Source organism: Sciurus carolinensis, chromosome X (genome assembly GCF_902686445.1).
Source record: "Sciurus carolinensis chromosome X, mSciCar1.2, whole genome shotgun sequence".
NCBI lineage: Eukaryota > Metazoa > Chordata > Mammalia > Rodentia > Sciuridae > Sciurus > Sciurus carolinensis.
In genome coordinates, this window is record NC_062232.1 from 17498397 (window position 1) to 17512498 (window position 14102).

General features: G+C 39.1%; 1 protein-coding gene across 1 annotated transcript in view; it reads right to left on the reverse strand.

Moving 5' to 3' along the window:
• Positions 1–14102, reverse strand: part of Phex (phosphate regulating endopeptidase X-linked) — a 190456-nt gene that overhangs the window by 127906 nt on the left and 48448 nt on the right. Inside the window, exons 8-9 of the mRNA XM_047537191.1 lie at positions 11909–11992; positions 10469–10614 (exon numbers count right to left, since the gene is read on the reverse strand). Of these exons, the coding sequence (XP_047393147.1) occupies positions 10469–10614; positions 11909–11992 (230 nt within the window). The remainder of the gene's footprint in view (positions 1–10468; positions 10615–11908; positions 11993–14102) is intronic.

Below are 14102 nucleotides of genomic sequence, written 5' to 3' on the forward strand. Positions count from 1 at the left end.
AAGCTTCAGTGTGTGTAGCACACACTGGCTAAATAATGGATGACTAGGCCACATGATGGAGGGAATGACAAGCAGGGTCATCAGTCATGGAAGTGAGCAAAAAGACAAACCACACTGGGAGGATGTAGGATAGCAACTGGGGTCTGGAATCAATGGGATAGTTCCTGACACCAGTACAACATCTATATTTTCTTTGTCTTTAAAATACTGCTTGCTGAGTGTGTGAACTGTGCTGGATTAACAGGGGCAGATTAGATGGTCAATGGCTGGCAGATGTCTTTCCAGAAAGTCAAAAGATATTCCATGGATGGGGTGGTGATGCATCAGATCAAATGGGGAAGTTGTGAGGATGGAGTGTGACAGTAGTATTAAAAGAGTCAGTATGTTAGAAGTAGACTAGGGTTTTAGAATAGGGGCCATTCCAGATCACCTAAAATCATTCCACATAGGCATTTCACATTATTGATGATTCTCACAGCACCAATATAGGAGAGAAGTTATTATACCCATTTTACACATAAGAAACATGAGGTTTAGAAGCATTAAGTAAACTCATCACAGTTGGTGTATCTCAAACTAGTAGAATCACCTGGGGAGTTTTTAAAAGTCCAGATGTCCAGGTCACTCCAGGTCAATTCAATCACAATCTCTAAGGGGAGGCCCAGCATGAATATTGTTTTCAAATTCCTCCTTCAAATCAATTTGCAGCCAAGTCAGAGAAGCAGTGTAATAAGCAATGGAGGCTAGACGAGAGCCAGGTGTTTCTAACTATGAAGCCTGTGTGCTTTTCCCTACACCACACAGTGATGAATGAAAGCCCTGGAATTTGGCTAAGATTTCCTGGCCAGTCAGAGACCCCAAAACACTCCAGCAAAGATGCTTTGCAGAAATCCGTGGGCACAAAGGCCAAGGCATTACTAAGAGGATAGCATAACAATGAGACCTCTGAGAGTGGAAGATGGAATGCTGGGAAGCTCACACAGCCAACTAATGGCACTGCCAAGTAGCTCCGGTGTGGTATAAATATGCTGACAGAATGCTGTGGAGCACAGTTTAGGAGTGCTAATATCACCACATCAAGAATAGATATAACCATAATGACCAAATCACTGCCACCTAATGCTCGGATACATCAAAAACAAAACAAAACAAAACAAAATCAGATCAGCAACAGTCCTTGAAAATAACACATATCTTTTTCCAAAAAGCATTTCAGCAGTACAGTAATTTCCCCAAATGGCAATAAATAAACGAAAGGAAAGCAAAGCATCCCAGAAGAGAACCCACCACCAAGAGAACAATATGAAATCCTTCCCCAAAGCCTCTGACTTGGAAGATTTGTTCTTTAAGAAGCTTTTGCTGCTCCATGTTCTGAATTAGCAGCAGCTTACATTTACATTACATTTAAGAGCTCATAAAATACCTTCTTTGATACTGATGACAGTGCCATGGGGTGGTTATTATAATTAGCTTCATTTTCATATGAAGGAAATAAAGGCCAGAGGTCAAGGAACTTCCAAGGACATGTCCAATCTAGGACTAGCATTTAGGTCTTCAGATTACAGTTTGCATTTGCTTCTCCCTGTCATGCTACCTGAAGTGAATCAGAGGCTCTTCTTGAAGATTCTCAAAACTCAAAGAGATCTTCCTAAATCCTACATTTTCCCAGATGCATGCCTAAAGCTGTACTTCTCAAAGCATGTCCCAGGACTAGCAGTTTCAGCATCACCTGAGAACTTGGTAGAAAATTATTTGGCCTTGTCCTGTTCCAAACATACTAAATGAGAAACAGCAGGGAGGGGGCCTAGCACTCTGTGTTTTAGCAAATCCTCCAGGGGATTCTGACACATGTCAATGTTGACAACTGCTGGTGTGGAAAACCCCATCTTTTCATCTTTCTGCATACATGGTTCAATGAGGTCTTCCTAAATCCAAGGCCAGTGCTTCGTAAACATTAGTGTGTAAATAAATCACCTGGGGACCTTAGTGAATTGCAAATTCTTATTTCAGTATGTCAAGAGCATAGACTGAGATCCTGCATTTCTGACAAGCTTTCAGGTAATGCCCAGACTGCTCATCTGTGGACCACACTTTGAAAAGCAAGGGCCTAGACCACCTCAGAAGAGATGACCTCATGAGAGGTCCACATTACTACACATTTTCCAGGTGAGCCGTTAGAAGCATCTGTCTGACAAGAATCATTTGACTTTAATGTACACTGTGCTTCTCTATAAAATAAAACTAAAGACAGGAAAGCTCACAGGGGCTTGGCAAACTCCCAAGGACTTGCTTGAGACAAGCCTGCTGAAAAAGTTCTCAGGCAGATGATGGCCATGAGGCCAGGCCTTGCCAAGAAGAGCCCAAACTGATTTTTTCTGACACCATCCTTCCTTAGTCCCCAACCCCCAACTCTTGCTCATTAGATCAAATTGGATGGGAAGAATCCAAGGCAGTCTCAAGTTGGAGTGGGTAGGAGAAATGAAGGGGACATAAAGAGAGAGAAGTCCATGCTAGCAAATGTTACTAGCTCAATAATGTGCCAGTAAACATTTACCAACTGCCTTGCCAAGAAACAAAATAACAATTTGCAGAATTTGCCAGTTTCCCTGGTGTAAAACTTCTACCCTAGTTGATTATAAATCATCCAGGTGAGATCACTGAACATGGAGTTAGGAAGAGATGCAAATAACTCCCTCCCTCCTCACCCATTTTTCCACTTTGACTACCAAATCCTTTTTCCCATGTAAGCCTCCACCTCATGCCTCTATTGGCCCGCTCTGGCCACCTACTTCCTTGAATCACAAGGGCCTAATGCAGTCTCTGACATCACCACCTCAGGTAGATCTCATTGCTCTAGTTTTGTGTCATGTGCCACCTAACAAAGTGTCAGTGCCACTGTCCCCATAGCCACTCAGTTGGAAAAAAAGGTCACATCCCTCTAGGCTAGCAATGGGGTGTGATTCAAAGGAGGAAGGAGCAGCCAGGAAATGAGCAGTTGATGCAAACTTAAGATAGCTTTGGAACCCTGAAAATGGCAGGGGACTTGCCAATAGTAGCAAGATCTAACAAATTGGAGGTACTAGTTGAGCACTCCTAACCTGCAAACTCAAGATCTAAAATGCATCATCATGAGGCCAAAAATGGAACATTCCACACCTGACTTCATATGGCAAGGAACAGTTAAAAGACAGGTACACTAACAATATTGTGTGAAATTACCTTCAGGCTAGGTGCATAAGGTATATATGAAAAGTAAATGAATTTCATGTCAAGACTTGGGTCGCATTCCTAAGATATCTCATTATGTAAATGCAAATATTCCAAAATCAGAAAAAATCCAAAATCAGAACCACTTCTGGCCCCAAGCATTTCAGATACAGGATAGTCAACCTGTATCTCCAATACTAGCAGTGAAGTGTCTGAAAAGCATCTCTTTTCCATACAGGGACATGCATGAAAAAAAAGATATAGGACATAGAAATAAGGGTAACCCAATTTAGAATATCGGCTCTGCTGCTTCTTAGAGGTGTATCCTTGGGCAAGTTGCTTAATCTCAGCTTCCTCATCCATAAAATGGGAATAACACATAAAACTGTTCCAAGATCAAAATAACTATTAATCTTAATTGTAGTTAACATCACAATGACCTGTGTATGGCTTTCACAGGCAGATTCTCAGAACAGAGGTATGGCAGAAACACTCAACATAGCTGGATATTTCTTCAATGGTGCCTCGAGAGGTGGGGTGAGAGGATTCTGGTAACAATAAGCTGAAGCCTTTTCTTTACACATCCTGAGTCCAAAGCTGTCTCTCAATATTCTAGCCTCCCACCTTTTGAAGGCAACATCTGGCCTCATGCTACTTCTGCCACCCAAGTTGCTCATTAACTTCTTTTTCTACTCTCCTCTACCTGAGGAATTGTTCCTTATCCTTTGGGGTTCTGCTTATAGTCACCTCCTTGATGATGGTGATGAGGCATCTGATTAATGTCTAGAGATTTTTAAGAAGTGTCTACTATGTGATAAGCACTGTGCTAGGCCTTAAAGCCACAAAAGCAGTTACAAGAGTGTCTGCCATCTGTTCACTGTATCATGGAGGGATTGAAAGAAAAGCAGTGATTTCAAGAAAATGAGTTCTTTGATCAAGGTGTATCTAGGAAACTCCAACTCCTTTCCTTTCTGGCACACACTTAGACTCTATTTTCCAGCCTCCCCTACAGTCAGATGAGTTGCATGCCTGAGGTATAACTTATGGAATATAGGTAGAAGTGACATATCCCACTTGGAGGACTTCCTACAATTGCCTATGCAATCCTCCACCCTCTCTCTTTCACCAGCCACCAGCTGAATGGACAGGGTTCCAAAACCCCAGAGGAGTGCAGAGTCATAAGATTGAAGGATCCTGGGTTCCTGAGTCACAACTTAAAGAAAGTTGACTTACAGGACACCTGTTGGAATATTCCATGAAGAAAAGATATATTTTTTATTGTGTAAGTCAATGAGAGTTCAAGTACTCATTTTAGCAGCTGGCATATCCTGGCTATGTGGTAACTATGGAACCAAAGAGAACATTTTCTCAACTATCCTTGTAAGGCTCCAAGCATGAGGACCAAACATGATTAGCAGGCATTGGGAGTGTAGCTCAGTGGTAGAACACATGGTCAGCCCTCACAGGCCCTGAATTCCATTCTGTGTGTATGTGTGTGTGTGTATGTGTGCGCGAGTGCACAATCAGCAATGTAAAACCCTCTCCATGGTATAAAATCTCACCATGCAAATAAAGTGCTGTCAATATTCTCAAGACAATAGAGTATCTTGAAATCTCATAAGAATACACAGAATTCAAGTAGTTCTTGATGAACTATTGAGGGATAAACTGTCAAAGATTTAGCTTTTGTTTTGATTTTTAAATGAAGTTTTATAGTACATAATATCTGCAGGTATTTTCTATGATCTACTGTTGCTCACTATATTTACATTTGTCTAAGTTATCATTTTGACAGGAAGTAGAATAAAATTTCCTTCCAATCATGGTTTTTCCTGCTCACTGTTGTTATGAAAAGTCCTGCAATTGTAAAATACAATCATTAGCATGGAGATTATTTTTCTAATACAGTAGACCAAGGCCCAATTTACCCCCAGTTATAAATTAGGTTTTTTTGGGAAATAAAATTAATAGAATGAAGGAAATTAAAAAATTCTTAGAGGTAAATGAGAACAAAGAAACATCATATCAAAATCTCTGGGACACTATGAAAGCAGTACTTAGAGGAAAATTTATTTCATGGAGCGCATTTAATAAAAGAAGTAAAACTCAACAAATCAACGACCTAACACTACAGCTCAAAGCCCTAGAAAAAGAAGAACAGACCAACACCAAAAGGGGTAGAAGACAGGAAATAGTTAAACTCAGAGCTGAAATCAACAAAATTGAAACAAAAGAAACAATACAAAAAATTGACAAAATAAATAGTTGGTTCTTTAAAAAAATAAACAAAATTGATAAACCTTTAGCCACACTAACAAAGAGAAGATGAGAGAAAACCCAAAGTACTAAAATTCAGAATGAACAAGGAAATATCACAACAGACACGACTGAAATACAAAACATAATTAGAAGCTATTTTGAAAACCTATACTCCAACAAAATAGAAAATTTCGAAGACATCAACAGGTTTCTAGAGACATATGAATTGCCTAAACTGAATGAGGAGGACATACACAATTTAAATAGACCAATTTCAAGTAATGAAATAGAAGAAGTCATCAAAAGCCTACCAACAAAGAAAAGTCCAGGACCAGATGGGTTCTCAGCCGAGTTCTACAAAACCTTTAAAGAAGAGCTCATTCCAATACTTCTCAAAGTATTCATAAAATAGAAGAGGAGGGAACCCTCCCAAATTCATTCTATGAAGCCAATATTACCCTGATACCTAAACCAGACAGAGACACATCGAGGAAAGAAAATTTCAGACCAATATCCTTAATGAACATCGACGCAAAAATTCTCAACAAAATTTTAGCAAATTGCATACAAAAACATATTAAAAAGATAGTGCACCATGATCAAGTGGGTTTCATCCCAGGGATGCAAGGTTGGTTCAACATCAGGAAATCAATAAATGTAATTCACCATATCAATAGACTTAAAGTCAAGAATCACATGATTATTTCAATAGATGCAGAAAAAGCATTGATAAAATACAGCACCCCTTCATGCTCAAAACACTAGAAAAAATAGGGATAGTGGGAACATTCCTTAATATTGTAAAGGCCATCTACGCTAAGCCCATGGCTAATATCATTCTAAATGGTGAAAAACTGAAAGCATTCCCCCTAAAAACTGGAACAAGGCAGGGATGCCCTCTTTCACCACTTCTTTTCAATATCGTCCTTGAAACTCTAGCCAGAGCAATTAGACAGACCAAAGAAATTAAAGGGATACGAATAGGAAAAGAAGAACTCAAACTATCCCTATTTGCTGATGATATGATTATATACTTAGAGGAACCAGGAAATTCCACCAGAAAACTTTTAGAACTCATAAGTGAATTCAGTAAAGTAGCAGGATATAAGATCAATGCTCATAAATCTAATGCATTTTTATACATAAGTGATAAATCTTCAGAAAGAGAAATTAGGAAAACTACCCCATTCACAATAGCATCGAAAAAAATAAAATACTTGGGAATCAATCTCACAAAAGAGGTGAAAGACCTCTACAATGAGAACTACAGAACACTAAAGAAAGAAATTAAAGAACACCTTAGAAGATGGAAAGATCTCCCATGTTCTTGGATAGGAAGAATTAATATTGTCAAAATGGCCATATTACCAAAAGTGATATACAGATTCAATGCAATCCCAATTAAAATCCCAATGATGTACCTTACAGAAATAGAGCAAGCAATCATGAAATTCATCTGGAAGAATAAAAAACCCAGAATAGCTAAAGCAATCCTTGGCAGAAAGAGTGAAGCAGGGGGTATCACAATACCAGATCTTCAACTCTACTACAAAGCAATAGTAACAAAAACGGCATGGTATTGGTACCAAAATAGAAAGGTGGATCAATGGTACAGAATAGAGGACACGGACACAAACCCAAATAAATACAATTTTCTCATACTAGACAAAGGGGCCAAAAATATGCAATGGAGAAAAGATAGCCTCTTCAACAAATGGTGCTGGGAGAATTGGAAATCCATATGCAACAGAATGAAACCAAACCCATATCTCTCACCATGCATGAAACTAAACTCAAAATGGATTAAGGATCTCGGAATCAGACCAGAGACCTTGCATCTTATAGAAGAAAAAGTAGGTCCAGATCTTCAACATGTCGGCTTAGGATCAGACTTCCTCAACAGGACTCCCATAGCACAAGAAATAAAAGCAAGAATCAATAACTGGGATAGATTCAAAGTAAAAAGCTTTCTCTCAGCAAAGGAAACTATCAGCAATGTGAAGAGAGAGCCTACAGAGTGGGAGAAAATCTTTGCCAATCATACTTCAGATAGAGCACTAATCTCCAGAATCTATAAAGAACTCAAAAAACTCTACACCAAGAATGCAAATAATCCAATTGACAAATGGGCTAAGGAAATGAATAGACACTTCACAGAAGAAAATCTACAAGCAATCAACAAACACATGGAAAAATGTTCAACATCTCTAGTAATAAGAGAAATGCAAATGAAAACCACCCTAAGATTCCATCTCACCCCAATTAGAATGGTGATTATCAAGAATACTAGCAACAACAGTTGTTGGCGAGGATGTGGGGAGAAAGGTACACTCATACATTGCTGGTGGGGCTGCAAATTAGTGCAGCCACTCTGGAAAGCAGTGTGGAGACTCCTTAGAAAACTTGGAATGGAACCACCATTTGACCCAGCTATCCCACTCCTTGGCCTATACCCAAAGGACTTAAAATCAGCATATTACAGAGATACAGCCACATCAATGTTCATAGCTGCTCAGTTCACAATAGCCAGATTGTGGAACCAACCTAGATGTCCTTCAATTGATGAGTGGATAAAGAAACTGTGGTATATATATACAATGGAATATTACTCAGCCATAAAGAATGATAAAATTATGGCATTTGCAGGCAAATGGATGAAATTGGAGAATATCATGCTAAGTGAGATAACCTAATCTCAAAAAACCAAAGGACGAATGATATCTCTAATAAGTGGATGATGACACATAATGGGGGGTGGGAGGGGTTAGTGTTAGGGTTAGAGTTAGGGTTAGGGAGGGGGGCAAGAATGGAGGAAGGAAGGACTGTATAGAGGGAAAAGAGGGGTGGGAGGGATGGGGGGAAGGGAAAAAAATGAATCAAACATCATTACCTTATGTAAATTTATGATTACACAAATGGTATGCCTTTACGCCATGTACAAACAGAGAAACAACATGTATCCCATTTGTTTACAATAAAAAAAGAAAAAAAATTAATAGAATGTCCAAAAATAGCTATTATTTTACAAGTGACAGTAACAGACACTAGAAGAAACTGACTTGCAAGGTTCTGAACAATGACTCTTCAGCCTGGCAAACCCCACCTTCCACTGGGAATTACCAATGAAATTTAAATTACACTCAGGAACTCAATACATATAAGTAGAAAAATCATTTAGGTTATATTTTGTAGAATAGGTTGAGCAACACTAATCTGAAAATCAAAAATCTTAAATGCTCCAAAATCCAAAACTTTCTAAGTACCAACTTGATGCCCTAAGTGGAAAATTCCACACCTGGCCTTATGTGAAGGGTTGCTGTCAAAATGCAGGCACATTCTAAATATTATATAAAATGTAAAGGAATTTTATGTTCATACTTGGGCCCCATCCCTAAGATATCTCATTGTATATATACAAACAATCCAAAATTTGAGAAAAAAATATCTTAAATCTAAAACCCTTCTGGTCATAGGCACTTCGGATAAAGAATATTCCATCTTCATTTAGAGCTAGGGCATATTTACAAAGAAAATTTCTAGCACAGTAATCCTCCCCACAACCATAAAATAGAGCTAATCATAAGACTTTCCTCGGCTGCTTGTTTAAAATCCAGATTCCTTAGCCTTCCCCCAGCTCCACTGTCTCAGACTCTTTGGAGAAGTTCCCTAAAATCTATATTTTCAGCAAGGATACAAGGTGATGCTCCTGGCATTACTGACCCATGGAGTACATTTGGAATATGAAGGCTCTGCCTACAACTTACACACATCTAGATTCAATTTTCACTTAGAAAATTTTCAAAGGATCACTACTTATCTCTAAATGGTAGAATTCAAAGTGAATTTATTGTTTCTTCTCTCCCTCTTCTATATATTTTCCTCAATGAACATGGATTACTTTTATCTTTAGAAGATATTCTAAAAAGAACAAGAGCTCTTCATAGTGATCTAAATGTTTTAGTAGGGGGGTAATACATGCTGCATTTCATTTGTAGGACTTTTATGGGTACCTTTTTAAAATATAATTCCTGGCAACATAGCCTTGTCCAAGTCCAAATAGGAAAATATGTTATGTTTTGTTTCATTTTGTTTTTGGTACCAGGGAGTTAACCCAGGAGTACTCTACCACTGAGTTACACTCCACCAATCCCTTCTCATTTTTTGAAAAAGGGTCTTACTAAGTTGTTGAGGGTCTCATTAAGTTGCCAATGCTGACTTCAAATTTGCAATACTCTTGCCTCAGGCTTCCAAGTTCCTAGGATTATAGCTGTATACCAATGTACCCAGCTCAGAAAATATAATTTTTAATCATGGCCCAGTAATTAGTTGAGTAAATTGCTTTTATAAACTTACTGACCCTTCCGCGATTCATTTTCTGTAGTCAAATGGATTAATAAACATGTAGAATTCTCTTTCCTGGAATTTTTAGAATCTCTTTTCTTTGTAGCACTAAACTACCAAAGTTACAAATTCTAAAACATTCTTTAAAATAAGAGAAACCTTCAAGTTCCTGAAGTTGTTTCATCAGCGCAATTTTTATATAACTCTCAAAGTGGTCTTATGTCTTTTCAACATAGGTACTTTCGTTTCTTGCCAGAAAATGACTTACTAAAAAGAGAACGGGAGGTAAAAAAAGCAGCAAAAGGCCAAGGAATGAACTGGGGGGGAAAAAAAACATATGTTCATACAGAAATCTCAGGAAATAAAATCATTACATAACAAGTTCCCAAAACTAATAAACAATTTATGCTATCAGAAAGAAAAGTATGGAGAAATACCAGAAATAAAAGGCCAAATCATCATGCATTTCTTGTCATCACAGCAAGTAAATTACACCATACAATGGTTTGGGCCTATTTGTCACAAAGGGCACCATGATTTTCCCTATGAGTCTTTTGCTGTAAGTTTCCTTAAAAACAATTTTCAAAGGATGTGAGAACGGAGGCCCTTCTAATTTAAAGAGAAAACAAAAACCACCATAAGTGCACCCAAAAGTTCTTACTTCTTTCTCTCAGAGCCTAATATCCTAAACAAATCTTTAAAGTACTGCGGGACGCGGACCACCACATTCTCGGAGGGGCCAATGTCTTTCAGGTGCGGATACAGTCTGACATCAATGACCTTCTTGATGTAACCCAGCCAGTCAAACTGAGGGGAGAGAGAAAAAAAAATGAGCAAGGAAATCTTTGTAAATCAAGCAGAAAGTAACAAGAAAGGCAAACAGAGTAGGCTGAGCATAATCCATTCCTTAAAATCTTATGCCAAATAATTAAAGACACAACTGCTTATCATTTACTTATCTAGAAGATAAAAGTGTTAATCATTGCAATTCTGCCCTGTGGTCTTAATCACAGATGAATCCTGCCTTCTGTACTGGATACAAATGGACAACACTCTCATGCAGTAATGCACATGCACTCAAGCATGCTCCCTAGCTTCTCTGGACCTCCTCTACTTCTTGACCTCTCCCTCCTTCACCTTTATCCATCCTGCTTTCTCAGCCCCCGGGACTCTTCCTCTAGTCTATACTGCATTCCTTCCATGTCTTCTCCTTATCTCCCTCATTTCCCTCCCTCATTCTGTACACCACACTCTCTCACTCTCTACCTCTGTAGTCTTGCCACTCCCTATACACAAAGATATAGACACTTCAGTACATTTTCTGGTCGCCTCCTCAGCACAGAATTTCTTAACACAGGAGGAAACAAACAGCAACAGAAAATAACACACCTCCATTCTTCAAAGCATCACTGTTTCACTAAAACACTCCTCAATGTTTTACACTGCTCTCCTAAAAGTGATTTATCAACCGTGTCTCCCTTGTTTGCTTCCAGTAATGAAGTGGAAAACCAGTTACTCATTTGTCTGGTGTCCAGCCCCCAAGCTCCTCTCCTCAGTAAGGGGTGGTCATGTGACCCAATTCTATTCAATAAGAAATAAAGGGAAGACATCAGGGATATTCTGGGAAGGCTTTTTTGCTCTCCCTGATAAAAGAAGAGTCAAATATGACCATCACTGGACCTAACCCTCTTCTTCCTGCCTGATGGAATGATATATGAAACTATGGAAGCCATTTTGCAACCATGAGTCATCAAACATGAAGTCAAAATGCCAGTACAGTATGGAGAGTGAAATAGACAGAAAGAACTTGGGTCTTTGACAACACTATTAAACACCTGAACCAACACCAACTATTACCAATGTCTAGACTTATGTCATGTAAGAAAATAGACTTTAAGGTTTAAGAAAGATTTTCTGTTCCCTAAAACAGAAAGCATCCCAATGCATACACAGGGATATTTTATGTGATAGTTGACAAAGATGATGATAACCAAAAAGACTGATGGTAAGATTTAAAAGGCAAAAATTTACACACAGATGAAATACAATCACTTGTAAAGTGACTGGTTAAGAGAAAATTTCCTGGATAGTTTTCACCAACCTGGGGGATCATGGCACTCAGTTCGGAAATGTTCATTTTGTTGTACATGGCTTCACTGGTTCGGTTTTCATGTGGAATCATTATCTGTCAGAAAGACACTGGTTATTTTTGTTTCAAATGAACCCTTTCTTACTGCCTGACTACTTTCTATATATGCCAAAACATCTGTATAGTATTATTAAGTTTTTCAAGATTTTGGTGTGGTTCCCAGCTGAGAGGAAAAAATAAAAAGACAACATCTTAGGCAGGATTAAGAAAATTAAAAGAAACTTACAGCCCTTTTCAGTGTAAAGTATTTCCCTCAGTACAAAAACAACTTCTCAGAATCTCCTCCTCCTCTACAATTTGGAAGGACAAATCCATTACTGGCTTGGTTTTGATAGCCAAACTGAAGTTGGACAGTTGAGGCAAACATTCCACCTTTACCTGTGGTCTCCAGATAATGATCTCAGTATTTTATGAGCCAGAGATCACCATTTTATCTATAGGGACAAATTTTCACTGACAACACTAGGCAATCTGGATACCACTGCTACCCATGATCATTTGGTCAATAATTCCTTCTCTTATTTTCTCCTCTTGTTTCTTTCACCTTGAGATTCCCTTAGCCCCTTTGCTGGGGTATTGATTCCATTACCACCCCATACACATTTCCAGACCTGCATCTGTGGCCCTGACTCTCCATACTCTTTCCACACCCAATACTCATACTCTTGGCCATTTGGCCAACACCAAATCTAAACTTTTAGCCTCTGCTATGTTTAACTTATTCTAAGAACAGTAACAATGTTTACCTTCTTCAAGGGACATCTTAATCACTTCTATTGTCAGAACCATACCTAACCCTGAATCACATCACGATTTTGCTTCAAGGCTTTCTTTTTTAAAAAAAACAAAGTTTTCTTCATCTTCTTGGTCCTGGGGGTTGAACCAAGTGGTGCTTTGTCACTGAGCTACATCCCCCATTCTTTTTATTTTTTATTTATTTGTTTTGGGTACTGGAGATTAAACTCAGGGGTACTCTGTCCTAAGCTACATCCCTAGTACTTTTTATTTTAAGAAAGGGTCTCACTCAGTTGCTGAGGTTGGCCTCCAACTTACAATCATCCTGCCTCAGCCTCCCAGGTCACTGGGATTATAGGCAGGCACCACTCATGCCCCATGCTTTAAGGCTTCCTATCATTTAATTCCCTTGCAGGACAGTCAACTCTCTTACCCTTGCATTCCCTATCCACTGTTACCCCTCCACATTTTGGACTATGATTCAAGATTTTGCACAAGATTCGTTTTGTCTAACAATCATTTTCAATTAAACTCTACTTGTTCTGATCACAAGGGCCACTCCATCAACAAGTCCTCTCCTTGTGCACAGTCTCTATATGGGATTAGGTAAATGTACACTTTCTTTTTTGTTTTGTTTTTGTAGTAGTGGGGAATAAACCCAGAGCCTCAAGCATGCTAGATGAGTACTGTACCACTGAGCCATATCCTCAGCCCCTAAATGCACACTATCATTGCTGCTTTATAAGGACTTATTTGGGCTTGACTGGGTTGTCCTGCCTCCCCAGCCTCAGAAGTTTCCCTAAGACTATGTATCCCACTAATGTTGAATGCATCTGGTGACCTGAAGCATGGACAAAGAGGGGAGCATTCCTAATGGGCAAACAATCTACACACCATGGATTTTGTAAGGCAAAATAATAGAGGACTGAGTGGAAGACAGTTGCCCTCTCTGTTCTAAATGCTCCAGTGCTTTTAGTGTCTCCCTCCTTCCCCTCCACAGGAAAGACTATGTACCTTCCAGCTCCCTGGCTGTATGTGAATCATTGCCTCTAAGAATGTCCATATCCTCTTCCATCCATGCCTCCCCCTCCTGCCTCAACTCAGGCTCAGAGCCCCAGGTTGGAGTCTTCTGGCCTCAGAGCTGTTTTCAGCTCTATGCCAGCTACTCCCCTCCACATAATGAATTTGTCACGTAATTGAGCCTCTTAACAATTCCCAGTCTTGCCTCAGAGCAGCTGCTCTTATTTCTCTTCTTGGTCCAACTCCCTGACCTTCCCTGTTTTATCAGAGCTTCAGTCCAAAGCATATCTCTGGGCCTGAGAAGGCAATTCAGACAACCTGCATATACAACTTAGACACACAGTTGTGGACTTCAAAATACCTGTGGCAGGATTCACAGTATTCAAAGGTG